This window comes from Onychomys torridus, chromosome 5 (assembly GCF_903995425.1).
Source record: "Onychomys torridus chromosome 5, mOncTor1.1, whole genome shotgun sequence".
Lineage (NCBI taxonomy): Eukaryota > Metazoa > Chordata > Mammalia > Rodentia > Cricetidae > Onychomys > Onychomys torridus.
Window position 1 is genome coordinate 77,930,383 of NC_050447.1, and position 27,616 is coordinate 77,957,998.

Sequence of the window (27,616 nt, forward strand, 5' to 3'; positions counted from 1 at the left end):
AGACACACACACAGACACAGACACAGACACAGACACACACACACACACACACACACACACACACACACACACACAAACACATTCACACATAACCACACACAGACACACACAAACACAGACACAGACACACACACACACACAGACACATACACAGACACACACACACACACACAAACACATTCACACATAACCACACACAGACACACACACACACAGACACAGACACACACACAGACACATACACAGACACACACACACACACACACACACACGTACACATGCACACACTTCTGAATGAACACAGCAGAGTAGATATGTGCAAATTCATAAAATTCAAATTGAAACAAAGTAATATTCTAAAAGAACTTAATAAAAAATTTGAATTCTTGAGTCTAGCTTTAAATGGGGTAGTAAAGAAAAGACCTTCTGAGGCTGGTGTGTGGAAATACTCTAGAGTGCAGGTGAGCCTCTCCCCACCCCCCATCCATCAATCTGACCAATGTGTCAGTCTGAGCTAGTTTAGAGCTACATACAGGAAAGGCAGTTTCCAAATTCTTTTTAATGTATTTTAATTTTGAAAAGAAATCACACATGAAACCATTTTTTTTTCTTATCTCACCTAGAATGGCAGTTTTTTTTTTTAATCAGCCCAAATCTTATTCCCAGTCTTCCATTAAATCAATATCTCAAATGTCTGATCAATTAAATCAATATCTCAAATGTCTGATCAATTAAATCAATATCTTAAATGTCTGATCATTCTCCTGTTCTTCTGTCACAGCCCAACAGGTGTGAATTTCCTCTCTGTTCACTAGTGCTCCAACTTGTTACCATTCACCTGTTCTTCAATCATAACCCAACAGGTGTGAATTTCCTCTCTGTTCACTACTGCGCCGACCTGTTACCGCTGTTCAAGTCTTCCCAACATGTAATCACTTAATCCTAATTTTCCATGTCTCTTCCAAGTAATTCACTTTGAACAAAACTGGATCCAATTCTTCCTGTCTCCGTCTACCAATCTGAACTAATTGCAGTCTTCAAACTGACTTAAAATGTGGATCTCTCAGGAAGACTTCTGCAAAGAATTCCAATTATAAACTTAGCTGTTCGTGAGGAATTGTTTCCTATTGACGTCTAATGTATTTTATAAAGCATAAATGCATACACATTTCAGTTTACAGTTGTCTCTTGGAATGTTTCACTAACATCTAACAAACTTCTCTTTCTGCTTAATCAATCCTATCTCAGCCCATATCTTATTTACCAATACTGAAATACTGTATTTTTAACTTTTAAAACTGAAAGGCCTCTTTATAATGTCCCCTAAAGACTGACCCTTCAAGTCTGGTAATTTGTAAAAGAAAGCAAATGGGACTCAAGTATTACCTGGTTTACAATCAATCAAGACAACAAAGATGTAGTTTTTTCATCCTTCATTTTAAAAAGCAAAACCAACTCCGATCTCATCTTGCCTCTGTATACTCGAAAAGGAATTTGAAGCTCACCCAAGTCAATACGTAACAGTCGAGAAAATGAACAGAGGCAAAGGAAAGAGTCACACGTGACTAACTAGGGTAAAGAGGCCTTGGGACCCCAGTTCCTCAACCCCTGGGACCCACATTCTGAGTTGGGAGTTCCCATCTCAGCTAAGTTTACGGTATAGGTGGCTCTCTGTACACAGCAGGTTACCTGTGACCCATGCCTGTCAAGTGTACACATGACCAGTAACTACAGCATCATCCAGCCACGGAGCAAGGAGATGAAGGCATGCATCCCCAGGCCGCAGGGGCTGCTGCCTGTGCTGGTGGCAGCAGCAGGGGAATGGGAAGAACCATAGTGGGTAAGAGAAGAAAGAGCAGAAGCATTGTACCAGCCAGCCATGCTCCTGGACAGTCATGGTGCCATACTCCTGGACAGACATGGTGCCATGCTCCCTGGACAGTCATGGTGCCATGCTCCTGGACAGACATGGTGCCATGCTTCCTGGACAGTCATGGTGCCATGCTCCTGGACAGACATGGTGCCATGCTCCCTGGACAGTCATGGTGCCATGCTCCTGGACAGACATGGTGCCATGCTCCTGGACAGTCATGGTGCTTACCTTTTCTTTGTCACTAGCTTCTCTGGCCACCGTAGAGCCCTGAAACACAAAGAAATGGTCAGAATGAACTTGTATGAAACGGACATAGTATGTAAGTGGTCCTGGGCAGAGCAGAGAGGAAACAAACCCTGCTCTGTTCTAGGTCCGCCCTCAGCGCGCTCCCCTTGTCCAACAGCCCTCGCCTGGTCTGTGGTTCCCCCCGTAAGTGTCCTTGTCTACCGTCCACTCTCCTCCAACCCCTTTCCTGTCATTTTTATCAGACTGATCTCTGGTTCTTTACCCACCTGCTTGGAAATCAGAAAACCTTAGCAATAACTTGCTAAGCACTGATCAAAACTGCATCAGGTGCTGGAAATGGCTGGTTTCACTATTTTCAAAAGGGAGGTGGGCTATCAGTTGGCTGTGGCAAGAAAAGCATTGGATGCCCCTTTCCTGCATCACGACCTCCAGATGTGGACCATTCTTGCCTCTGACAGCCTTCTCTGTGTCACATGCCCTCTCCCCAGGGTTAGTTACTAAGGACAGTTCCACTGAGCCCGGCACATCCTCTGTGAGCACTTTCTCACTCCCTTTCCTTTGGAGATCCCTTCAAAGCCACAGGCTTCCCTACACCTCTTTTGTTCTAGGCCCGATGCTGAGCGCAGGGGTACAAGGTGGAGGAAAACACAGCCCTTGATCTCCTCAGCACCTAGTCCCTGCACCAGTTTTCAAAAGCAGTCTGTCAAAACTGTGTCAGTCAAAATGTCTGATGGGAGTCACCTCTGAGGTCCACAGGAGGCTTTGGGGGCAGTCAGTGTTCAAGCAGAGAAACTTTCCTTTGGGGGAAGATTTTAACTCAAAAGAAAAGCCGAGGAACACATAGACAAGCTGAGTCTTACTTTAGCTTCCTAAATGCATGGATTCAGCAATCATGACTTAATTCTCTGTGTCTCACTCATGGCAGAGTCTGTGTTTGCTGACCAAGGGCTGGAGAAGAACCACAGAGTTACGAAATTTCTTTCTCCCCAGCACTAGATGCCTGAACTGCTACGGTGGAGGACTGGCTCATTCAAGAGGCCATTCATGAAGGGAAGCCATATTTGACTGGAGCAAAGTAATTGGTTAGCTTCAGGAAGAAAAAAGAAAACGTCTTCCCATCACCACCTGTCCACTGATGCGTGCACACTCAACTCCACAGATGCCGGAACTGGCAGAAGGGGACCCTAGATTGGGGAGAAGGCTTGACCTCCCTACCCCCATCCTACCCCATCCCCTCCAAATCTCCACTCCCTGGCACTTGGCATGCTCAGCACTGGTGGGCACCAAGCCTGTGGTGAGTGGCCCAGGGAAAACACTTGAAGTTTCTTGGGGACAAGTCAGAGGAGCACCAGGCAGAGGGGCCATTCCAGGAGCACAGGTGTGGGTCCTGTTTGTACTCATGATGGTTCTTTTCTTTTTTTAAGGTTTATTTATATGTGTGTATGACTGCTCTATCTGCATGTGTGCCAGAAAAGGGCATCAGACCCCAGTACAGATGGCTGTGAGCCACCATGTAGTTGCCGAGAATTGAACTTGGGACCTCTAGAAGAGCAGCCAGTGCTCTTAACTGCTGAGCCATCTTTCCAGCCCCCTGATAGTTATTCTTAATTGTCAATTTGTCACAATCTAGACTCACCTGGGAAAGGAGTCTTAATGAGGGGCTGTTTAGATTAAGCTAGCCTGTGGGGGTGTCTGGTGGGAGATTATCTTGATTATGTTGAGGCAGGAAGCCCTTCCTACCATGGGTGGCCCTATTCCCTGGGCAGCACCACTCCATGGCTTTTATATCAGCTTCTGCCTCCAGGATCCTAACCTGCTGGAGTTCCTGTCCTGACTTCTTTCAATGATGACCATGATCTGGAAGTGTGAACCCAATAAACCCTTTCCTCCCCAACTTGCTTTCGGGCCATGGTGTTTTGTTGCAGCAATGGAACTCTGAGACAGTAGTTAGGGCCTTGAATTGGAATCATGAAATGACACCAAGATTATGGTTTCCATGCACTTGAGGGCTCTGGCAAGAAAAGTGTTTCTGTTTTATAAGAAAAAGAAGGGGATGACATTGTGAAATGGTAAGGCACATTACAAGCACGATGATGTCCAATCTATAAAGGTAATTTACACCTGGGCATGCTTCCTTGAGGGCGGGGCTATCTTAGCATTTCAAGGGGATAAACATTAAGTGGACAAAAGGCTTGCCCTGAAGGAACTCATACACTACACTAGCAGAACAGATGAGACCTCAAGCTCCTGTATGCTGTGCCTTATGCTGTACAAGGCTATGCATGCAGAGTGCATCCTCCAAATGCAGACAAAGTTATCCTGTATGCAGTGTGTATCCTCCAAGTGCAGGCAAAGCTATCCCTCAGGGCTGCCACAAACCAGGAAACGGAGGCTCAGAGGTTCAGCAACTTGCACATAGCTGCCAACTTCATGAGGCTTCTGAGGCCACACTGGCTTTCTGAAGTGAGACAGAGCACCACCTAGAACCCCCAAACTCTCAGTGGAGTGTGAGCACTGGAGTGTGAGCACTGCCGCTCCATTCTTTCAGCAAAGAGCAGGTGTCAAAGGAGAGACCTGGGTGTGGATGGGATTCCCTAGGGCAATTCCAGGGCAATAAAATGGCTTGAGTTGAGAGCTGGATGCAGGCCAGGGCAAGGCCGTGTGCAGGAAGTTCAGTCTGTGTGGAATTCAGAGGGTGGAAGCAGAGGCTCCATCCTTTCTTTTTACTTACTCCAGCATTCTCCAGGTGTGGCTCACATCCTGGGGTGCTCTCAGGGGCCTGCAAGGTCAGAACTGGTGCTTGCTTGTTTTGCCTTTTGAGACAAGCCCTCATCTGTATTTAAAGGCTGGCTTGAAACTTGTTATGTAGCTCAGGCTGGCTTTGAACTTTGATCCCACTGCCTCAGCGTTCTGACTGTTAAGGCTACAGGTGTGTGACACCACATCTGGCAGAACTGTTTTTTTTTTTTGTTTTGGTTTTTCGAGACAGGGTTTCTCTGTAGCTTTTGGAGCCTGTCCTGGACTAGCTCTGTAGACCAGGCTGGCCTTGAACTCACAGAGATCCACCTGCCTATGCCTCCGGAGTGCTGGGATTACAGGCGTGCGCCACCACCGCCCGGCTAGAATTATTTGTCCTCTGTTTCCCACACACGTGACTGGTGGAAGATGGTCACATGACTTTTGATACTGTATAATTCAATATGCTGACACTGGGATACTATGTTAATTACGAAACAAATACGTTGGGGCTGGAGAGATGGCTCAGCAGTTAAGAGCACTGGCTGCTCTTCCAGAGGACCCAGGTTCAATTCTCAGCACCCACATGGCAGCTTACAACTGTCTCTTCCAGTTCCAGGGGATCTGACAACTTCACATCAATGCACATTAAATAAATAAATAAATAAATAAATAAATAAATAAATAAGTCTCCAGTGAGACATGTCTGATTACAAAAATCACACACTTGAAACAGTGCGTGCTATTGACAATATATTTTAATGAACAGGGTACAAATTCCTCAGTGTAATTAAGACTGGAGCTATTACTCACTGGTAAGTTTTGGTGTATTATCAAAGAATGTCTACAATTATCCCTAAAACTCCTGAGCTCTCCTTCCAACTGTGTATTTGTGTGAGCTCAGATCTCCCCCCCCAATCAAATAATAGCGCAACACATCGAGAGCACACTCAGATATACCATTCCAACTGTCTCATATTAATTCAGACTTTGCAGACATTTGAAGTAAGGGGGAGGGAGCGAAGGATAAATGTGAATGGAATGCACCATATATACACATGAAACTCAAAGAATAAATTTAATTAAAATAAAATGTGCCAAGGAGTGGTGGTGTACACCTATAGTCCTAGCATTTCAGAGACAGAGGCATGTGGATCTCTGAGTTTGAGGCCAGCCTAGTTTACAGAGTGACTTCCAGGACAGCCAGGGCTACACAGAGAAAATCTGTCTTCAAACCCTGCCCCCACCAAAAAAAATTTAAAAAAGTAAAACCATGATGTTTGTCTCACTAATATTTTGCTTTAAAAATTGCTATTTTCATAAAAATCCATTAGTATATAATATTTTTCATTATATAAAGTAGCTATTAGTAAATATTAACATCAATTTCAATATTTAATAATTTTATGAGTTTAATATTCTCATACATTTCTTTTAAGCAAGGATTTTCTTATTTTAATTTATGTGTAAGGGTATATGGGGGAGCCTGCAGACACCAGAAGAGGGTGTTGGCTTCCCCTGTAAGTGAAGTACAGATGGTAATGAGTTGTCTGAGGCTGGGAACTAACCAGGTCCTCTGGAAGAGCAGTAAGTACTCTTAACCACAGAGCAATCTCTCCAGCCCCTGCATCCATTTCTAATACTGTAGATATCCATAGACATAGTTCTACATGGCAAACCTTTTTAGGGCCCTCTTCTGTGCACATGAATGAGTTCTGAGATTAAAAAGAAAATCCTGATAACCAATACCACAGATCAAGAAAGAAAACCCTTTTCAGGGGTCAGAGGGTAGATATTTTTAGCTCTGTGGTCCCTCAAGTCTCTGTGGTTACCGCTCAACTTGCTCACTACTGCAAATGCACAGATAACACAAACTATCCACATGATGATACATCAATAAAACTTTACTTATGAAAACGCAATGCCCTCTTGGTTTTGACGTGCAACCACGGCATAGTTGGCTGAGTCTGAACTTCTGAAAGTCAGATCACATCACTGCACTCAGAATTTGCCGGTGCTCCTTCTCACTCCGAGTCTTTGAAATGTCCAGTCTATGAGATTTTACTGTCTCCTTTGTTAAGCATCTTCCCTCATTTTTCACGGTGAATCCCATGGTACCCTCTCAGGTACACCTTTCCTCACACCCTGCTTAGAGATGTGTGACTGGCTAGGCCTGGTGGAACAGGCCTGTGATCTCAGGCAAGCCAAGCCGGGGATTACAATTCAAGGTCTGTTTTGGCTACAGAATGAGTTTAATGCTAGCTTGGGCAAATGAGTGAGACCGTCTCAAAACAACAAGGAAAAAGGCTGAGGCTGTAGCTCAGCAATAAGCTACTTGTTTACTGTGAACAAAATAGTGTGGCCTTCCCCTGTTCATTTCCCTAAAATAACAATAATAATAGTAATAATGATAATTATATATATATAAAATATATATATATATATATATATATACATACATATATATATATATATATATATATATATATATAAAATATATATATATAAAACATCCTTACTTAAAGACTTGTTCTGCTGTTTTTCTATTTAATTATTTACTGTCGTGTGTGTGTGTGTGTGTGTGTGTGTGTGTGTGTGTGTGTGTGTTTGCATATGCAGGTAGAGGTCAGAGGCCAACTTCTGAGAACCAGTTCTTTCTTTCTACCGTGGATTCTGAGAAGCAAACTCAGGCCATCAGACTTGTTGGACAACCACTTTTACCTGCTGGGCTGTCTTGCTGGCCCTGGTCTGTTCCACTCATTCCTGGCACTTAGACCACCACATGGCATATGGCTGACGTGTTTGTAGTAGCAAAGACTGCTGAATCCCATGGCACTGGATACAAGCTCTAGGAGCATCTGAATCATTTCATTCCCGTGATTAATTATAGCATATACAATGTGGATAGGTAAGCTTGAGTCACTTAATGAAAATGATCAAAGCCAACCTCACCTTTAAGTCGTATTTCCTATATACAGATAAACGGTGGCTGAACACATTCCTTGTAACAATCACGTATATTTCCACTCCGTCAACATTAAGCCGGTACATTCCCAAGAACTGAGGAAGAAGGGTGACCCCGTGACATTCCACTATGTACTATATAGGAGAGAGAGAGAATGGAAAAAGAGCTGTCAAAACATGGCGGATCACTGTGAAACAACCTTTCTACTGTGGTGCTTATTTAAGTAGAAATTTCCACTTCTTGAGGGGTATTTTCAGAAAACATTCACTGTGTGTCATTCACCCCTTAGATCTGTGTTCTCCATATATAAACATGAAAACATTCTATCTTAAAATATTTTTATCGATTCTGTGTGAATTTCACATCATGCCCCCCATCATGTTCATCCCCTCCCCATCCACCCTCTGCCCTTGCAACCTCCCCCACAAAAGAAAAACAAAAAAATAAAAAAAATTAAAAAATGAAAAAACAATCTTGCCTTGGAAGTTGTGGTAGAACATTCAATCTTAACACTAAAGAGATACTTTTTCAGTAGCCCAACTAATCCATAACATCAAAATTGGATACAGAAGCACAAGCAAGAAGGGAAATTCCTCTTAATTGAAGGGATAGTCTACGTAGGTCCTCTTTCTTTTTCCCTAGAAGTCCTGCAGATGACCTCACCTCTTGATCTTGAAGGTGGTGTAGTGGAGGGTGAAGAAGAGGCTGCTGAAAGTCTGGGGCTAGCTAGAAACCTAGGTATTCTATTTTTCACCTAGACTTCAATGGCCAGGAAGAGGCCCCAGCTACAGAACAAGCTGCAGTTCCCTAGCCGGGTGCGGGCTGCCAGCAAGTCTCAGGGTTGCAAAAACACATGACTTGGGTCATATGACAACGAGCCACAAGAGGGCGCTACTTCCTCTTGGAAGCAGTTTTTGATTAACTATGGATACCACCACAGGGGCCTTGGCAATGGGGGTAAGACACTACATGAGCCATTTTAGGTCTGAGACATAGAGATGAAACCTCCAGGGTAGCATCAACCCCACAATTCCAGTGTTGTGAGTGCCCCACCCTTTGTACCTATGTCAGGGGCCTGGAAGGATGCTCACCAACAGCTAAGGGTTGTATTCTGGATTATTTTGGTATATGTATGTGTTGTGTACACGTATGCACGTGCTTGTGTGTTGGTACAGGGAGACCACACAGGGCTTCAGTGTCTCTGTCCTAAGACAGGGTTTCTCACTGACTCATCCTCTTGACTAAGCTTTTTGGCCAGCCAGGGAGCTCTCAAGATCTGCCTGTCTCTGTTGCCCTCAGTGCTATGGTTACAGGCACATGCAGCCTTGCTTGGCTTTTTACATGGGCAAGGGGGTTTCAAACCTAGGTCTTCCCATTAAACAAGGACCCATGGAGCCATCTCCCCAACCCTCATTTTGAGTTTTCAAAATTTTAACAAAAAAAAAAAATTTTTTTTTTTTATTTTTTTATTTTTTGATACAGGATTTCTCTGTGTAGCTTTGTGCCTTTTCTGGAACTCACTCTGTAGCCCAGGCTGGCCTCGAACTCACAGAGATCCACCTGCCTCTGCCTCCCAAGTGCTGGGATTAAAGGTGTGAGCCACCACCGCCTAGCTACAAAAATATTCTAACTGGACCTTTTAGTGGTAAACATTAATAATAATCAAGTCTGGGGATATTTAACTAGCTAAAGGATAAAAAGTTCTTGGATCTTCTCATTAGAACTGAACAATGTCTGTCTGGTTTTTGCTATGCAGAATTCTGACAATTTTCAAAGATGCTTCTGACCCCTGCACCTCCCCACCTTCCTTACAGACAACAGGTGAGCTGAATACTTGAACTCAGTCTAATTTTTTTTCCCACAGTTTCATCTCTACTTGTTACTTGAAATCAGATGAGTGGAGCATAATTTGAAGCCAATAAATGGACTTGAGGTCTGCCAATGCACAACAGGTGGTTAATAGTTCTTGGTTGCAAAGGAAAGTTCCCACAGTGACTGAAGGGATTAAAAAGTGTGATGTCTGCCAGTGGTGGACGGTGGATGAGTGGGCCTTTACACAGTCTGGGGGCATCTGTACTGTGTGAGTGAGGTAGGAAGGGAACAGACTTGTGAGCCAGGAAGATGAGGCATAGACCCTTGGGTAGCCATTTATACACTGTGCGATTTAGAGTAAGTTAACTAAATCACTTTATTTTTTTTTTCAGTTTCATTTTCCAGAAAACTGAGTACCCAAATGCCCACCTAGAATGAAGTTGTGAGGACGGCACAGGAAGGCATGTCAAAAGACCCCATGCCACAGTCCGTACTGAACCCCACTCTTTCTCAAGTATCAGGGTGATACTAGCTGTCACTCAAAACCCTGGTGAGAAACTGTAATATCACATCTATCTGCCTCGTGTTCCAAACTTCTCACAGCCGTGTTCTAGGGTCTCTTCTGGGGGTCACTCTATGGCAGGTATTATTCTGCACACACGGGAGGCTATTAGAGGCCCCCAAGGCATGGGCATTGGTTCATCAACTCCTCTATTCACATTCTTCTCCTTAAAAAGGCTGTGTTGGGGGATGGGGCTGTAGCTCAGTGATAGAGCACTTACCACACATGCATAAGGACAAAGGTTCAATCCCTAGTGCCACAGAAAACAAGGATTGCCAAGATGGGACTCTCTGCAGAGCTACAGAAAGCCCGGCTCACAGAGCAAGCACTGACCCATCGTCACTGACCCATACTGAAGAAACTGTCACACAGGAAATCAACAAGCTCTTGTTTTCAAGTGTGCCCACAGGTTACACACAACAACTTCCAGAGACTAGGCAGCATGGCAAAAACAACCAACCCTGAAGCATTCTGTCAACAAGTGTCACGTGTACTTTTTCTCAAAGGTTTGGTTCCCCCATGGGGCTCTTTGATGAACACTTGGAAAACCACAGGTGAAATGAACTTCAAACTTCTGAGTGTATAAACAGGCAAAGCCACAAATCACATCAAAGCCCATCTTTTCCATGTCACTGCTGCCAAACTGCATTTGACACTAAGAGTCTAGAAAGAACTTATGGATCAGGGATTTTGCAGGAGAGAAAATTCTACCCGTTGGCTGGAGTTCTGAACGGTGACCTGGGAAAGTGTTCCAGGTGTTGAGTGCTGGTGTGGAAGCAAGGGCATTCCTTAGACCCTTCACTTGTAGACCCAGGAACTCTGCACACAAACTCTCTTTTTAAGTTTTTATTTATGGATTTATTTTATTTTATGCATACAAGGGTCTTGCCTGGTGCTCCCCGGGGTCAGAAGAGGGTGCTGGATGCCCTGGAACTGGAGTTAATAATGGTTGTGGGCCACTTTGTGGGTGCCGGGAATAGAATGTAGGTCCTCCAAGAACAAGTGCTCTTAACTGCTGAGACATCTTTCCATCCTTCTGCTCACCAACTCTTAACACCAGTCTCCAAAGCCTCTTTGCAAGAACCGAAACTGGTAGAGCACTGGTTCTCACCCTTCCTAATGCTGCAATCCTTTACCATAAAATTATTTTGTTGTGACTCTGTATCTGTAATTTTCCTACTGTTATGAACTGTAATGTAAATATCTGATATGTGACCCTGTGACCTGGTCATTTGACCCTCAGGTTGAGAACCGCTGTTCTAGAGGCAACCTGCTGACCAGAGATTCTAAACCAATGCCTACGGTCCCCACTGGACTACTCCATGGCCCAATCACAGGCTGCCAGGACCCTCTTGGTCTGGCTCCATCCAATAGCTTTGTGATCTTGGATGAAACGTTCAACTTCTCTGACCCCCTGCGTTTGGAAAAGAAAAACATTCTCAGGGGAACCACATGACCCAACGACAGGGCTTTTATGAGAATGAAGCAATGCAGCAGCAGTGTTTGTAATCTGGACATTTTCTACTTCCCTCAAATCTGAACCCCCATCTTTACTCTCAATATTCATTTACAAAACATGTCTACTGGGTGTCTGTCATATGCCAAGCACTGTGTGTGTCAGTATAACATAGAGAGATCTAGACTCCATCCTTACACAATTTAGCCCACAAAAGATGCCACTGGAAGGCAATGGCCTCTTGTCCCTTCCTGTTGTCACTCTTCGGGTCATCTCCAGTGCAGGAGAGAGGGTAAGGCTCCTTCCAACACCTCCCTCCATTTATCCAGGGTCTACCTGGAGTTCTCAGGTACCACTGTCTCCCCTCAGTTCAGGATTCCATGGCCCCTGGTAGTAACTAGACACTGTTTAAATGTACTATAGAATCCTTCAGGAATCTGACCCAAGACCTAAGCATCCCTTCTACAGCAGGCATCACTGCTGGGGGCCTCTGTGTGTGCCCTCACTAGGCCTTTAGTGTCCCGAGGGGTTGATTAACTGTCCATTATTTTTGTTAGAGTGAAAAGACCTACGTTTCAGAGAAATAAACTGAAGTATATATAGAGAAACATTATGTATGTGACATTGATTCCACAAAACCTCAAAGCGATGTAACCACGGTAACATGGGCATGTTACACATTTGCTTCAACGTTTGAAAAATTTTATAAACAGAAAGTAAAAACAGGGCCTGAGGAGATGGCTTAGTGGGTGAAAGCCCTTGCTGTTCACGAATCCATATAAGAACGGGGTGCTCCAGTGCACCAATCTGTAAGGAGAGGCAGAGGTAGGGGAATCCTTGGAGGTATAAGGGCCAGATAGCCTTGTACAGGCTTCGAAGAAATCACAGAGATCCTGCCTCCAACGCAGAGGAAGGCGAGGATGAGAGGGTGTCCTAGGACCTCCACATGTGCTCTGTGGTTACGCATATCTCCAGTCACATGTGTGGGCATGCTTAAGTTCCCTCTCTTGTGCTCAAAGGAAGTGAACTGAACCCAAGCCTGTATCTGACTCATCCTTCTTCACCTCTGACCTCTTGACCAACTTCCTGACAGTCTGCATTTGTCTTACGGCTTTCCGTGTCTTCCATTCATTCCAAACTTCCTTCCCCACCAAGGTTTGCCCTCCACCTCTTCAGACCACCAATGGCTCGTGGGTCGGTAATGTGACAGATGCTTCTCAGTCCTTCCCATGGAGCATGGGACTTTCAAGGTCTTTCCTGCCTGGTTTCAACTTGGCTTCGGAGGTACCTATCTGGTTTCTCTCTCCTGGGTCTCTCTTTTTTTAACTTGTTGGCCAATTCTTCCTCCACCATGTGCCTTGTACATGTGGGGTTTGCCCAGAGCCTTGACCAAAATCCTCCTCCTCATCTTCTCTTTCACACTGTAGGCACCTCATCTCCCATTTTCACTCTCTGCATCCTAACAGGTCCCCAGCTTAGCATTTTCAGCCAACGATCATCTTTCGAGTTTTACTCACATAGGATTCAACTCAGTCAGTGCAGCATCTTTGCACAACGTAGGTTCCATGAAGGGACCACTGTTTCTATTGTGTTCACTCTCAAATCCCCAACACCTGTCCCTAGCATGTAAAGAGCGCTTAATAAACAAATACATTGAGCAACCTCAGAAAACAACACAAGAAGCTGGAGAGGTGGCTCAGTGGTTAAGAGTGCTTGCTGCTCTTCCAGAGGATGCAGGTTTGATTCCCAGCACCCACATACCAGTTCATAATTATCTGTAACTGTGATTTCAGGGGCTCAGACACCCTCTTTTGGCTCTGTGGGTACCATGCATGCAGAGGGTGCAAAGACAGACATGCAGAAAAAACATCCATAGCCTTATAAACAAAGAAAGAAAAGAAGGCAGGAAGAGAGGGAGGGAGGGAGGGAGGGAGGGAGGACAGAAAGACGGAAGGAAGGAAATGACCCGAAGTACATCTTACAAAGACTCTGCAGTGTAGACAATCCCATTGCTTTGTTCACAATCATATTAGGACTCTCAGCTCTCAGAAGTCTGAATATTGCAGAGTTTGAAAGCAGAAAGAAATGTACAATTTGATTTACAATGCAGGGAAGGGCCCGGGAGTTCTCATGATGTCATCATAAATGAAGCACACTACACAAGAAAAAGGCACGTATGTGTCTGTTGTAGAATATTTTTAACTATGTAAAGGTGTGTTACATTTATTTGTTTATGCTGTGAAATATTACTTTAACGATGTAAAGGTGTGTTGCACTGATTTAACGAGGGAAAGATGTGTTACATTCATTTGTGCTGCATTTGTTTAATGATGTGAAGATGTGTTGCTGTGCCTGCCTAAGGTACCCGACTGGTCTAATAAAAAGCTGAACATCCAATAGCTAGGTAGTAGAGGGATAGGCGGGGCTGGCGGGGAGAGAGAAGAAGTGGGAGGGGGAAATCTGGGCTCCAGAGGGAGGAGGGAGAAAGAGGAGGAGACACCAGGGGCCAGGCAGGAAGCTGCCAGCCGGATGCCGAAGAAGCCGTGAAAGTGGGATGTGCAGGATGAAAGAAAGGTAAAAAGCCCTGAGGCGAAACTTAGATGAAGAAAGAAATACCTAATTTAAGTTATAAGAGCTAGTGGGACAAGCCTAAACTAAGGCTGGGCGTTCATAATTAATGGTAAGTCTCTGTGTCATAATTTAGGGGCTGGCTGTCCGAGAAAGCCTGCTACATGTGTCAGCCATAAAAAGATAAAAGGGTCTCGGCTTCACCTCCAGTTGCTGTGACAGGAGCGACTTCAGGGAGAAAGAGATGAGTCGGCTCACAATTCCAGGTTACAGTCCATTACTGCAGGGAAGTCAATGCATCAGGGGCGGAAGCGACTGCTCACATCCCACCCAGACTAAAGCAGAGAGCACTGGGTGCGAGCACGCCCGCACGCCCGCATGCCCGCACCCACGCATGCCAGCCCTCAGCTCACTTTCTCCACAATTCAAGAGCCCTTGCCTAGGGAATGGTGTCACCCACACTGGGTGATGATTCTTCCTATGATTAGGTACTTCATTGAGACTGCCTTCCGAGGTGATCCCAGACCGTGTCAAGCTGACAGCAGAAACTCACCAGCACAGAGGTATCACAAAGCAACTGTCTCTGGTGAAGGCTACAGTTCATTTGCTGCAGAGCTACTGTTGCTGAGGAAAACCTCCCGGCACCCTCTCATTCTGTGCATACTAGGTATCACATGAAGGATACAAGAGCAAGGAAAGGCAGCTGAGTCACAGCCTCACAGCCACGAATGTGTCACTAAATGATATCTGATGACTTAATACAGAATTCACACTGGAAAGTCTCCCAACTTCCCCAAGTATCTATGAACTTACAAGATGGCCAATGGTGACCTTTCAAGTCGCAGGTCGACAGGGGAAATCCACAGGTGCCTGCTTCTCCTCTCCATCCTTGCTATTTTCACACTGACTAGGAGAGGAAACTTTGGTCCTCCACGGGAACTAGGGAGAAACCTGGTGCTTTTGAGCTGCCCTGTGCAAGCTGGGAGTGGTGATACACATGTATAATCTCAGGACCAGGGAGGCTGAGAAGATTCAAAGTCAGTTTGGGCTACACAGTGAGACCATTCCTCACAAAAAACAATGCTCTTTGCTCAAGCATGTAAATGTAAGGAAAGAGGGCCTCAGATAACTGAGAAACAAAATGCACAGGGTGAGAAGACTTAGGAGGGAAGGGATAAGGAAGGAAATTCAAGGAGGGAGGACCTCCAAAAGAACCAGGGGGGCTCCCTAAAATGCTCTCAGTGAAACTGTTATGCAGACACAGTATTTTATCATGTGCGTGCATGTGCGCCTGAGTGCATGCCTGTGTGTGCCCGTTATGGGCATACGCATGCCATGGCATGTATGTGGAGAGAGAACCCTGGGGGTAGACCCCACCTTCCACCTTGAGACAGGATCTCTTGTTCACCACTGGGCACCAGGCTAGCTGGCCCTTGAGCTCATGAGGGCTCTCCGATTTCTACCTTCCATCTTGCCAGGATTACAGACTGAGAAGCGCTTCCCCATCTGGTTTCCATGGGCTCCAGGGATCCCAGCTTGGGTCCACAAGCTTTCACAGCATGCACTTTGCCCACTGAGACATTTTACTAGTTCAGGAATAATCACATTTTTAATCACGTGATGGGAGATCCCTGTTTCAAGGAAACTCTGTAAAATCATTTCCAGAAATGAACCATGCTGCATGTGTGTGCGAGGTAAGGCAATGTTTTACAGATATAAAATATTTAAAATGTACTGCTACATTCTCCATCTTTTAAGTCACAACTCCGAGCTTCCCTTTTAAGATCATAAAGATCACAGGTGCATTAGGAAAATAATCTGTTCAAATACTTCAAGAACAAGAAGCAAGTGTACCAGGGTACCACAACGTTATGATTTTTCTTTAATATCTACACTGTCTGGTGCCATTGAAAAAAAACAGCCAAAACATCTTTAGCATCCAATCATTTCTTACCATTGCTGACAGGCACAAGGCAATCTGAGGAACCTTTGCTTTCTCCCTTCTCCATGCTTAATTTCCAGACTACAAGAATAGAAAAGTAATCAGGCATGGTGGTGCATACCTGTAATTCCAACCCTGGGGAGGTGGAACCATGGTGACCTTGAGTTTGAGGTTAGCATGAGCTATATCCTGAGACTCTGCCTTAGGGAAAAACAAAAAATAGCAACAGTAGCTGTTTACTCCTCAGAGCTGGTCTTTAAGTTGTTGGTACAAAAATTTATTTCATTTTCAGTCACTGTATTATGGATGAGGAAGCCTCTCCAACTGGCCAAAGGGCACAATTAACCTGGGAGTTCCTACGTGTTGTACTGATGTATCAGTTTACCAAATCCACATGTTCAGAGCCCTCACATAGCCTGGTCGGTGTCTTTTTAGAGGGCCAAATCAAACTGCTGGTTACAACTGCTGGTTATCTCTCACTACCGACCTTCACAGCATGTGGCAGACCACAGTTTACTCTCTCAGGCAGGAGAGGCTGCTCCTGGCTGCTTCTCAAAGCTAGCATTCACACTTCTGGGCTCCCAGCCTTACCACGCTCTTTTGGAACGTCAAGGAAACCCTGTCTGGCCACTGAATGAACCCATGACCTGGGCTTTCATCTGTACAGATGCTGAATAATGGCTCCCAAATTTTAACATGTGAACTCGTTATCTATTCTTGACGGCTAAGTCAGTCACTGTTATTCTTGAGGTCTGATTCCATATTCTCAATAAGAAATCACTGCACAAGCTATGTTTACATTAAAATCACTTTTATTAAGCACTTTTTACCCCATGTTACCTGCCTGAGTTATACATTATGTCATGGCTTCTGTTTCATTCCTCAGAAACTTTTTTTTTTTTTACATGCAGCCAGTATGCCTGGCTATAACTGGTGTTTCTAATATAGGCAACTTGTCCAGGCCCGGTATTGGGGTCTATCCCTGACCTATTGAAGGGCCTCTTGAAGTGGGGAGTGAGGCATCGAGAAATGAGAAGTGCTAGATAAGAAATATAGAACTAGACTAAGAAAAAAAGATAGAGATGCAGGATAGCTTCAGGAGGGCCCTGGGTCAATACCCAGCAGCAGTTTATTTTTTATCTATCTATCTATTTTTTTTTTTAAAGATTTATTTATTTATTTATTATGTATACAGCATGTATGACTGCAGGCCAGAAGAGGGCACCAGATCTCATTACAGATGGTTGTGAGCCACCATGTGGTTGCTGGGAATTGAACTCAGGACCTCTGGAAGAGCAGTCAGTGCTCTTAACCTCTGAGCCATCTCTCCAGCCCTCTATTTTTGTTTTTTTGAGATAAGGTTTTTCTGTATAGCTTTGGTGCCTATCCTGGATCTCACTTTGTAGACCAGGCTGGCTTCAAACTTACAGAGATTCGCCTGGCTCTGCCTGCCAAGTGCTGGGATTAAAGACATGGGGCCACCAATACCTGGCTTTCAAGCTTATTGCTAATGGGCTTTTTATACACTAGCAAGGGGAGTGGCAAAAGACCTCCCCCTTTCAGTATCAAAGCACAACATACAACCAAAGCACCTGATTAACCACGCCCTGCAGCAAAGCATCTTGTGATTAGGCCTTGAAGTATAAGACACCTGGTAACCATGTCTTTGCACCCTATTATGCACCCTTGGGGAGCAACATAAACTCTGATGCTCTGACCTTGAGTCAAACCACAAGTTGGAATCTTTGTGGGCTCCCACAGCACCTGCTGCTGCGTCCTTCTGCTCAAAAGTTTCTGTATACATGATGTCACAGCGTCATCAATAGAGACAGATTTCTTCTTTTGTTTCTCGGAATTAACTATGGGCTTATTAGAACTGCAATGCACTGAAGAAATGACACTCTGGAAACAGACTTGCAAAATATATGGATGTCATAGCCTCAAGATCACAGCTCCTGCCGCCTCCACTCTCGGGCTGAATAACAAGGATTATGAATTCCTTATCTGCTGCTCATCTCATGCAAAGTGAATACCATTCAAAGATCCAGTCTCTGGAAGGTTCCAGCAGAGAGGGCTTAAGTGATGTGTGAACTGGCTTTCAAAATGGCTGTTACCATCCTTTCACTAAAAAAAAAGGAGAGGCTTGAACTGAGAGTTTCAGGTGACATAAATTAACACTGCACTGTAAAGTCTCGTTTCACTTAATGTTTTGGAAGATTAAATTATCTGTAACCCCTACTGTGCCTGTGACCATGTTTTCTTTTAAAGGATTTATATTATTCAGGTGTATGTGGATTTGTCTGTTTTAGTACCAGTCACCTGTGTGTGTATGCCTTCAGAAGACAGAAGAGCGTATCGGATACCCTGGAGCTGGAGTTATTGGCAGTGGTGAGCCACCAGACATGGATTCTGGGAACCAAACTCAGGTCCTCAGGAAGAGCAGGAAGCCCTCTTTTTTTTTTTTTTTTTAAAGTCTTAACCATGTGCTTTATTACTCAAATAAGGGCTGAGGGTTATACAAAGTTTGAGGTCAGTCTGGGCTATAGGGTGATTCCAAGACAGCCTTGGCTAGAGTGAGACCCTGTCTCAAAAAGAAACAAAACCAAACAAATGTAAACTAGCTCCTTCCTGAGGATGGATGAGGCAGCACACAGACACAACAGCTTCCAAAAAGCTGCAGGAAGTCCTCTTAATCACTGAGCCACCACACACATGGGGAAGCTTGGCTGGTGTTTGGTCCTCTGAGCCTTGAGTGGCTACAACTGAGGACAGAGGGGAAAAAAAACCCAAAAACAAAAACAACAAAAAACCCAAAAAACTGCAGCAGATGTGCCCAGAAGCAGCTGCAGCGCTGGTACCCCCAAAGAGGGGGTAAGGTAGAGAGAGGGCATTGGACAGAATCCAACACAGGGAGAAGGGGACTCAGGACCCCTATTCTCAGCTGCAATCCTTGAAGGGAGCTGGCAAAGTCCTGGTAGGGGAGTCCCTGTCTCCTCTTCCGCCAGTGACAAACTTTGGAAGCAGTTTCACTAAATCAAGTCCCAAGGCTTTCTAGAGAGTAAGCAGAAGCAAGCTCTGAGAGACCGTCAGACACATGGGAATGCTAGTGTGGCAGCACAGAGGGAGAAGTGATGTACAGATGCCCTCAGGGATGGCCCTGCCACTGTGCTCTGGTCATGTTTTCCTACCACAGCTCCCTCTGGGTCTACATCACCCAACAGGGCATCCAGCTGTGCTGAGGCTTCAGGGGTCATCTCAATGGTGCCCCACCAGGTTGCTGAAACACAAAGCTAGATGGTGGTGTGATTTTTCTCTGTCCGGACAATCTTGCCTCTCTCCTCTGACCCACATAACACTGACCCCCAGTCAACTCTCTGACCCCCAAGTCTGGGTCTGCATTGGTTTTGGTTAGTCACTGCATAAGCCAGCAGACTGGAGGGTCAGGAAACTCGGGTCTCAGGGACTGCAAGGTTTGGCCTACCAACAGTGCACCACAAACATCTTAAACATCAGATGTTTTAAACAAACAAAGAGGCCTAGAGTGTAGCTCACACCCCCAATCCCAGCAATTCAGGTGGTGAGGAGTGGCTAACACAGGATTGCCATATGCTTAAAGCCAGCCTGAGTTACACAGTGAGACTGTGTCTCCAAAATCCAAGACAAAAAGAATAAGCATGTAACAAAAAGCTGATGTGTTCCACCACTGAGCTACACCCCCAGCCTCATTTTTGCGTGCCTTTTGGACACTGCTTAGCAAAACAGCTGATAAGTAACCAACATTTGTAAGACCAGAGAGTGTTGGAGCCAACAGAGAGTTAGAAAAGTATATTTACAAAAGCATTATTTCCCCAAATATACAAAAGAGAAAATCAAACAGAAGACTCAAGCTTGCTCTGTATAATATGACTTCCCCACTGGTCTGAGGCAGGATGCTGTCCTTAGCAGAGTGGCCTAAAGAAAACAAGGTCAGCACTGGAACTGGACCTCCTCAGGCCTGGTGGTCTAATCCTCCATCAGTCTGCATGAGCACCACCCACTACTGGAACCACGCCGCCTAGTGGACTAAAAGAGTCAATGACCAAATAGCCCATGATTTCAAGGGTGGGATGGAAGAAGTTAAGGATAAGAATGGTGGTACTTAATTATCTTAATCAATCACTTATATAGTACTATTCACCAGACACAGTCCTGAGCATGTTACAACTATGAATTTACCTAATCAGCACAACTCGTAACATTGTTTTATTTATTTGTGTATTTAGTGGGTGTATATGTATGTGTAGGTAAGAAGACAACTTAGGGGAACCAGTCTTCTCCTTCCATCCTGTGGCTCCCAGGCATCGAACTCAGGTTGGCAGGACTGATAGCAGATGCCTTTCCCTGCTAACCCATCTTACTAGCCCTAATGAGCCAAGTCTTGAACAAAAGGTACTGCTATCCCAATTTAATAGACTAACAAGTAGGTGCCAAGGTAAGTAAGTCACCCAAGGTCTCATCACTGGTTAGGACAAAGGCAGTGTGTAGAGGTGGCTGGTTCAGTCAAATTCCCATCCTGCACGCCCTCCCCCACCTCACACTGGAGAGAGGTGACTGGTCAGAAAACAACACCAGGAAGACTTTAGTTAGGAAGCAGTGTGTCTCCCGAGGCGGGCTTTTTGGTAGTTTCACGCCCAGAAAACGTGATGATTCCACTCAACCCCTCATTACTGTAGACCCGCTTTACGCAGGGACAGTGTTAGGGATGGGATAAGTAAGAACAAAGTAAAATGACAGGTGTGGGAATGCCTCGGCAACCACTGTTTTGTATGCTAGCTTAAAAATGTTCACTACGTAGTGATAAAAGCATATGAGTCTGAGTAGACCAGAACAGAACGAAAATGACTTCCCTTGTGTCCTGGCTGGTTTTAGGTCAACTTGACACAAGCTAGAGTCATCTGAAGGGAGGGAGCCTCATCGAGAAAATGCCTCCATGAGACCCAGCTGTAGGTCATTTTCTTAATTAGTGATCGATGGGGGAGGGTCCAGCCCCTTGTGGGTGGTGCAATCCCTGGGCTGGTGATCCTGGGTTCTATAAGAAAGTGGGCTGAGCAAGCAATTAGGAGCAAGCCAGCAAGCAGCACCCCTCCACGGCTTCTGCATCAGCTCCTGCCTCCAGGATTCCCGCCTTGTTTGAGTTCTGTCCTGACTTCCTTCAATGATGAACAGTGCTGTGGAAGTGTAAGCCAAATAACCCCTTTCTTTCCCAGGTTTCTTTGGTTATGGTGTTTCATCACAGCAACAGAAATCCTAACTGAGAGAAGTTGGTATGAGGACAGTGAGGGATTGTTGTGATGGACCTGATTGTGGGACTGGCGGGTAAGAGAGATTTGTCCTGACTGGGCCAGGCAGGAAAACTCTAACTACAAATGGCGCCCAACGTGTTGTCAAGAAGAGAGAGGAGAATTCTGAAAAGTAAAAGGTTGGAGAGAGACACCGCCAGCCACCACCATGAAAAACAACATGTAAAGACACTGGTAAGCCACAAGCCATGTGACAAAGTATAGACTAACAAAAATGGGTTAATTTAAAAGAGAAGTAGATAACAAACAGCCAGCCACAGCCATACAGTTTCTAAACAATGTAAGTTTCTATATGCTTTCTTGGTTGGATCTGAGCGACTGTGGGACTGGCGGGTAAGAGAGATTTGTCCTGACTGGGCCAGGCAGGAAAACTCTAACTACACCTGATCATGTTGTTTTGGGAAACATTGTAGAAGGACTTTAGAACTTGGGGCTAAAAAAATATTTGAATGTTGGGAGCTCAGTGAAGTGGTCTGTAGGAGCTTGGAAGGTAAGAACTTTGAGAGCAGTTCAAACAATGGAGGCCTGGCTTGTGAAGTTCAGAGGAATGGTTAAAGACTCTAATGGGGCCATTTGTTACTGTGAATTAAGATGCTGTGGTCTTAGTGCTGAAGAATTGGCCATGGTTAACAAGAGACCGGTAACCGTGAAGTGAAATCTTGGTGTAACTGGGACAATTGATACTGGCTAGCTGGAGCTGAGAAATTAGTGGTGTTTGAGAAGAAACCAGCATCAGTGAGGTGAAATCTTCTGGAAAGTGTTTCCTCAGGGTCAGCATACAGAAGCTCTGTTCCAGAACTAGCCAAGGTTGTATCTCAAGCTGGCAGCTGAACCTTGGTACTGTAAGAGTCACCCAGGTGATACTGGTTTTGAAGGCATGAAGGGGTCATGGAGAGCAGCTGAGGTGTGGCACTGTGAGAGGCCAGGAGAGGCCATTGGTGAAGGTACAGCCTCAGTAGCAGTTGAAGGCCCAGGACTGAAGGGCTCATGCAAGGAAGTTGAAACTTGGCACTATGAAGAGAACCTATGAGAAGCTATTAGTGAAAGTGCAGCCCAGCTGCTGCAAAAGACCCCTGCATTTTGGAGACGCCATGGGATGGCCACCAAGAACAGTAGTAGCAGTGGAGTGGAGCCAGTTGGAAAAAGACAAACTGTGTGTGCTGCAAGGACGGAGCCAGAGGAGTGACCCAAGCCCCGGAGGAGCCCAGATGGTGAGTGAGTCCCAGGCAATGGATGCTGAGTTATCCACACTTCTGGAGTTTGGTTTTGCTCTGATTTGATTGTGACTGTGCCCTGGCTCTTTCCTCTTGAAGTAAGAAAGTATTCAACTTATTTTTTTATTATAGAGGAGTTCACAGTTGAGACAAAGAATTTTTAAAGAGATCTTTAAGTTTTAAAGGAGAACTTAGAATTTCAAAGAGACCGAATTTTAAAGTGTTTGAATTTGTGAAAACTGTGGGACTTGGTAAGTTTGTAAAATGTCACGTTGTGATGTTGAAAGGCTGTATCTTAACAGTGCTGTGTTTGTGTGTCAAGTAGACACAAACTGGAGTCATCTAAAAGGAGGAACCTCAGTTGAGAAAATGCCTTGTCTTAAGGGTTTTTATTGCTGTGCAGAGACACCACGACAACTCTTATAAAGAAAACATTTAATTAGGGTGGCTCGCTTACAGTTTCTGAGGTTCAGTCCGTTATCATGAAGGGGAGCATGGCGGCGTGCAGGCAGATGTGGCACTGGAGCCGAGAGTGCTACATCTTGCAGGCAACAGGAAGTCAACTGAGACATTGGGTGGTATCCTGAGCATAGGAAACCTTAAAACCTGCCGCACAGTGACACACTTCCTCTAAGAAAGCCATACTCACTCCAACAAAGCCATATCTCCTAATAGTGCTACTCCCTATGAAGATTATGGGGGCCAATTACAAACTACCACATGTCTCCTTAAAATCCAGCTGGCAGGCATTTTCTTAATTAGTAATTGGTGTGAGAGGCCCCAGCCCACTGTGGGTGGTGCTCTCTGGGCTGTTGGTCCTGGTTCATCATTGCAATAGAAACCCTAACGAAGACACCTTGCAAAGACACCCCTAGAACTACAGACAGGATGCTGGCCACATGGTATAATACAATGACATCAAGGTCTGGTACCCACCCCATTTTCACCAAAGCTTTGTGGTAGGCATAAAGGGCAGCAGGATATTTTTTTTGAAGCCAGACTGGTAGAGGGCAAGGTGGCCAGTATGCACAAGCATGCTCACTGAATGTAATGTATATGTTGGTGTGCTTCCAATAGCTACCTTGGTGATTTATAGAAAGTTCATGGCATTCTTGTGTGTATCGCTGCTGCTGTAAAGATGCCATTTTTAGCATCTTGTGTCCATACTGTGGGTAACTCCTTATAATACAACCCTGGCATATCCTGTATCAAGGTCAGCTCTACTTCTTAGCAATGGATTTAAGTATGTCCAGATGACTCACTCAGGATGCTTGTCTTAATTAGGGTTTCTATCGCTCTGAAGAAAACATCATGACCAAAAAGCAAGTTAGAGAGGGCAGGACTTATTTGGCTTACATTTCCAGATCATAGTCCATCACTGAAGGAAGTCAAGGGCAGGAACTCAAGAGGAGCAGGAACCTGGAGGGTAGGAGCTGATGCAGAGGCCATGGAGGAGTGTTGCTTACTGGCTTGCTTCACACAGCTTTGCTCAGCCTGCTTTCTGACAGAACCCAAGAGCACAATAGTTGGGCCCTCCCCCATCAACCACTGATTAAGAAAACACCTTACAGCTGGATCTCAGGGAGGCCTTTCCTCAACGGAGGCTCCTTCCTCTGACTTGAGCTTGTGTCAAGTGACACACAAAACCAGTCAATACAATGCCCTCTGGCTACCAGGTAGTTCAGCTCAAAGTGGTGGCCCTCAAGGTAGCAAGTGTTCTCCTAAAATGCTCCGAGGAACTGATCAGTAAGTTTTAGGCTAGGCTGCAAATATTCTCTTTTTTTTTTTTATCCACTCTTTCTACTTTCTTTGCTTTTTCAATTTGTCTTCATTTCTCTGAAGGCAACTTCCACAATCTTTTCTGGAACATGGTCATGGGTAAGCTCACAGACTGCATAAGCAGCCAGTTCATAACCAGCAAAGGTCTACACCATCTGACTCCAATTTAGTGTTCTTTAAGTGAACTGTATTAATAATGGTGGGTCTCAGTGATGAGGTGCTTTCAATTTTATCTAAAGCATACAGTGTCTAGGACGGGAAGAAAACACAGATGTTGGCTAAATGTGACTTTTCTAAATAAAGGGCCTACCAAAAAATTATAGGTTTGCAATAGTGGAACAAAAAGAAATCTTAGTACTGTGAGTGATCCTGAAGTATATCAGCAACTGTCTTGATGCCCAACGTGATCACATAACACTGGGGATCTATTCAACTTGTGTGTTAGGGCCCATCAAGTACCCCCAGGAAAACACCTTGTGTTGGTTAGTTTTATTATCAACTCAATGGTAACCTAAAGTCACCTGGGAAGAGAGAATTTCAATAAGGAAGGAGATCAGTCTTTGAGCATCTCTATGGGGGATTCTCTTGATTCTTAACTGACCTAGCTCACTGTGGGCGGGACCATTCCCTAGGCAGGAGGCCCTGAATTACAACAGAAGAATGAAAGGGGCTGGCTGAGTGAGCAAGCCACAGGCACACCTTTATTTCTCTCTAGTCTTGCCTGTGGCTATTATGTGACCAGCTGCTTTGAGTCCCTGCCTTAACTACTCCTGGGAATGGACTCGTACTGGAACTAGAAGACAAACTCTTTCCTCCTCTAAGTTGCTGCTGGTTAAGGTGTTTTATCATAGCACCTACATGGAACTAGAACACACCTCAACCTGAGATTCTGTAACACTGAGGGATTCACTCTGAGTCTAGACTTGTTAAGAAGGTCTATTTGCTATTAGAAGAATATATTCTCACCAGTCATAAGACACCATTTTGCTTTGAGTGGTTCCAAGACAAGAGAAGCATAAAGAGAATGCATGCATATGACATCCAATTCCAGAAAGGGGAAGCATATGAAACTGTGATGGGCTGGAATTCAGGTGGTTCAAAGCTAGTGTCTTTGACCTCACAGGGGTTAGCTGGGTACTTCAAAATTTCTTTAATAATGGCAATCGTGTAAGCATGGCAGAACAAATTTCACTGTTGATTGCTGTTATCAAAGATGTATTAGATGTTAAATAAACTTAAAGGCAGAGTAATGATTTCAAAAAACACATTAGAGGCAACCACAGGGTTCCAGAAACAGACTGCAGCACAAAGGTTTTAGAGGCTTTCACTGTAAGTGAAATGTGATGGATCACATTTGTAAGAACTGAAAGAACAGCAATTGCTAAGAAACCATCCACCACATTAGGGCACAAAGCATGACCCAAAGTCATGCTTTAAACAAGTCATTTCAACGCTCACAAATCTGAAAGAGAGACTGACACTTGACAATTGTGCCTAAACTCTTTGTAAATCCTAATCTAATGCAGCCGGGACTCACAGAACTTTACTTTGAACGCTCTCTGTGACAGCCAGTTTTTACTGCTAAGAGGGAGAATTTTCTACATAGTCCAACTGGGCCAAGGGTGGGTCCTGGACAGGAAGAGCAGCCCAGGACTCAATGTAAACAGACACAGACTCAGAGGGTAACACCTAACCTCTGCCACAAAGGGAATCCTCTGAAATGCTGCTAGATCTTTGGGGAAGCCATTTTTACCATGGTGATCACTGAGAATCACTAGATTAAATTTATTTTAAATAATTTAGATTACTATTATGTAAATAGTGAGGGTAAGCATTCTCATGAAATCAGAAATCAAGGTCAGAAACCAGGCCAGTCACTCTGGAACACCAGGCTAAAAGAGACTTTTATGTCAAAGGGTCTCATTTACATTGCCCGAGTATACTTCAGAAGTTTGACTTTTGACACTTTCGGCATGAATGTAAACCTGCTCCAAGATTCGATAAAGACAAGAGGAAGTTACCTGATGGTACTTCTTGAGAATGTTGTGCATCTCTGCCACGTCCTCGCTGGTAATGGTCTTGATGACGTATCTTTTGTCATAGGATGTGTGAAACCGAGCCCCACTTCGTGCCTGGGAGTCATTGGGAAGGGGTGCACTTCTGGTCAAGGAATTCTTCCCGGTCAGATGAGAGGAGAGGAGGGAAGAGAACTGGTTAAAGTGTGGCTCTTTGAGTCTGAATCATTTGTCGTCATAGCAAGAACATTTGCGTCCGGAATAAACTGGTAAGTCGCTGGCATTACTTAACAATTCTAGTAACTCAATTGCACGTCTCTCAATGCAACGGAAACAGCTAGGTAAGCATTACGATTCGATGGGTCTTAAAGGGAAAAGTGCTGGGCATGATGGTACAGAGCAATCAGGAGGGTGGCAACAAGTTCTAGGCTATCCTGAGTTTTTGTTATTTTGTTTTTTAGAAAGGCTCTATATAGTTGTCCCGGAACTCTCTAGGTAGACCAGGCTGGCCTTGAATCCACCCACAGGGATCCACCTGCTTCAGCCTGAACTCTTTGTAAATCCTAATCTAATGCAGCCGGGGCTCACAGAACTTTACTTTGAACGCTCTCTGTGACAGTCAGTTTTTACTGCTAAGAGGGGAGAATTTTCTACATAGTCCAACTGGGCAAAGGGTGGGATTAAAGGCATGCACAGCCATGCCTGGTTTGAGGCTAGCCTAGAACTCTCTATGTAGATCAGACCTACATAGGTCAGCCTGGTCTACATAGCAAGTTTCAGGCTATCCATGGCTCCATGATAACACCTTGTCTCAAAATGAACAAAAAATAAACAAGCAAGCCTATCTAGAACTGTAGAGTTATTTATTTGCCTTGTTCTTCTTTTCAGAGTTGGACAAGAGCTCTAAATTTTCTTCTGAATAGAATGAGGTTTTAGTCACAAAAGGAAATTGCACAGACATGGAGCATCCCTTGACAGTGCAGGCCACCAGGATTCTGCACATTCAGGTGAGACCCGATGCAATGCTGCCCTTACTCCCTCATTTCATAGATGACAAGGCTAAGAGAGGTTTAGTAACAGAGTCAAGAGTCAAGATCATACAGCCAGTA

The 27,616-nt window shown here is 44.8% G+C and overlaps 1 protein-coding gene across 2 annotated transcripts in view; it reads right to left on the bottom strand.

Moving 5' to 3' along the window:
- Pip4k2a (phosphatidylinositol-5-phosphate 4-kinase type 2 alpha) overlaps nt 1-27,616 on the bottom strand; it is a 165,919-nt gene that overhangs the window by 21,543 nt on the left and 116,760 nt on the right. Inside the window, exons 4-6 of one of the 2 annotated variants that reach the window (XM_036188024.1) lie at nt 26,514-26,666; nt 7,808-7,954; nt 2,102-2,140 (exon numbers count right to left, since the gene is read on the bottom strand). In XM_036188024.1, the coding sequence (XP_036043917.1) occupies nt 2,102-2,140; nt 7,808-7,954; nt 26,514-26,666 (339 nt within the window). The remainder of the gene's footprint in view (nt 1-2,101; nt 2,141-7,807; nt 7,955-26,513; nt 26,667-27,616) is intronic. The other variant, XM_036188025.1, reaches the window with a different exon arrangement.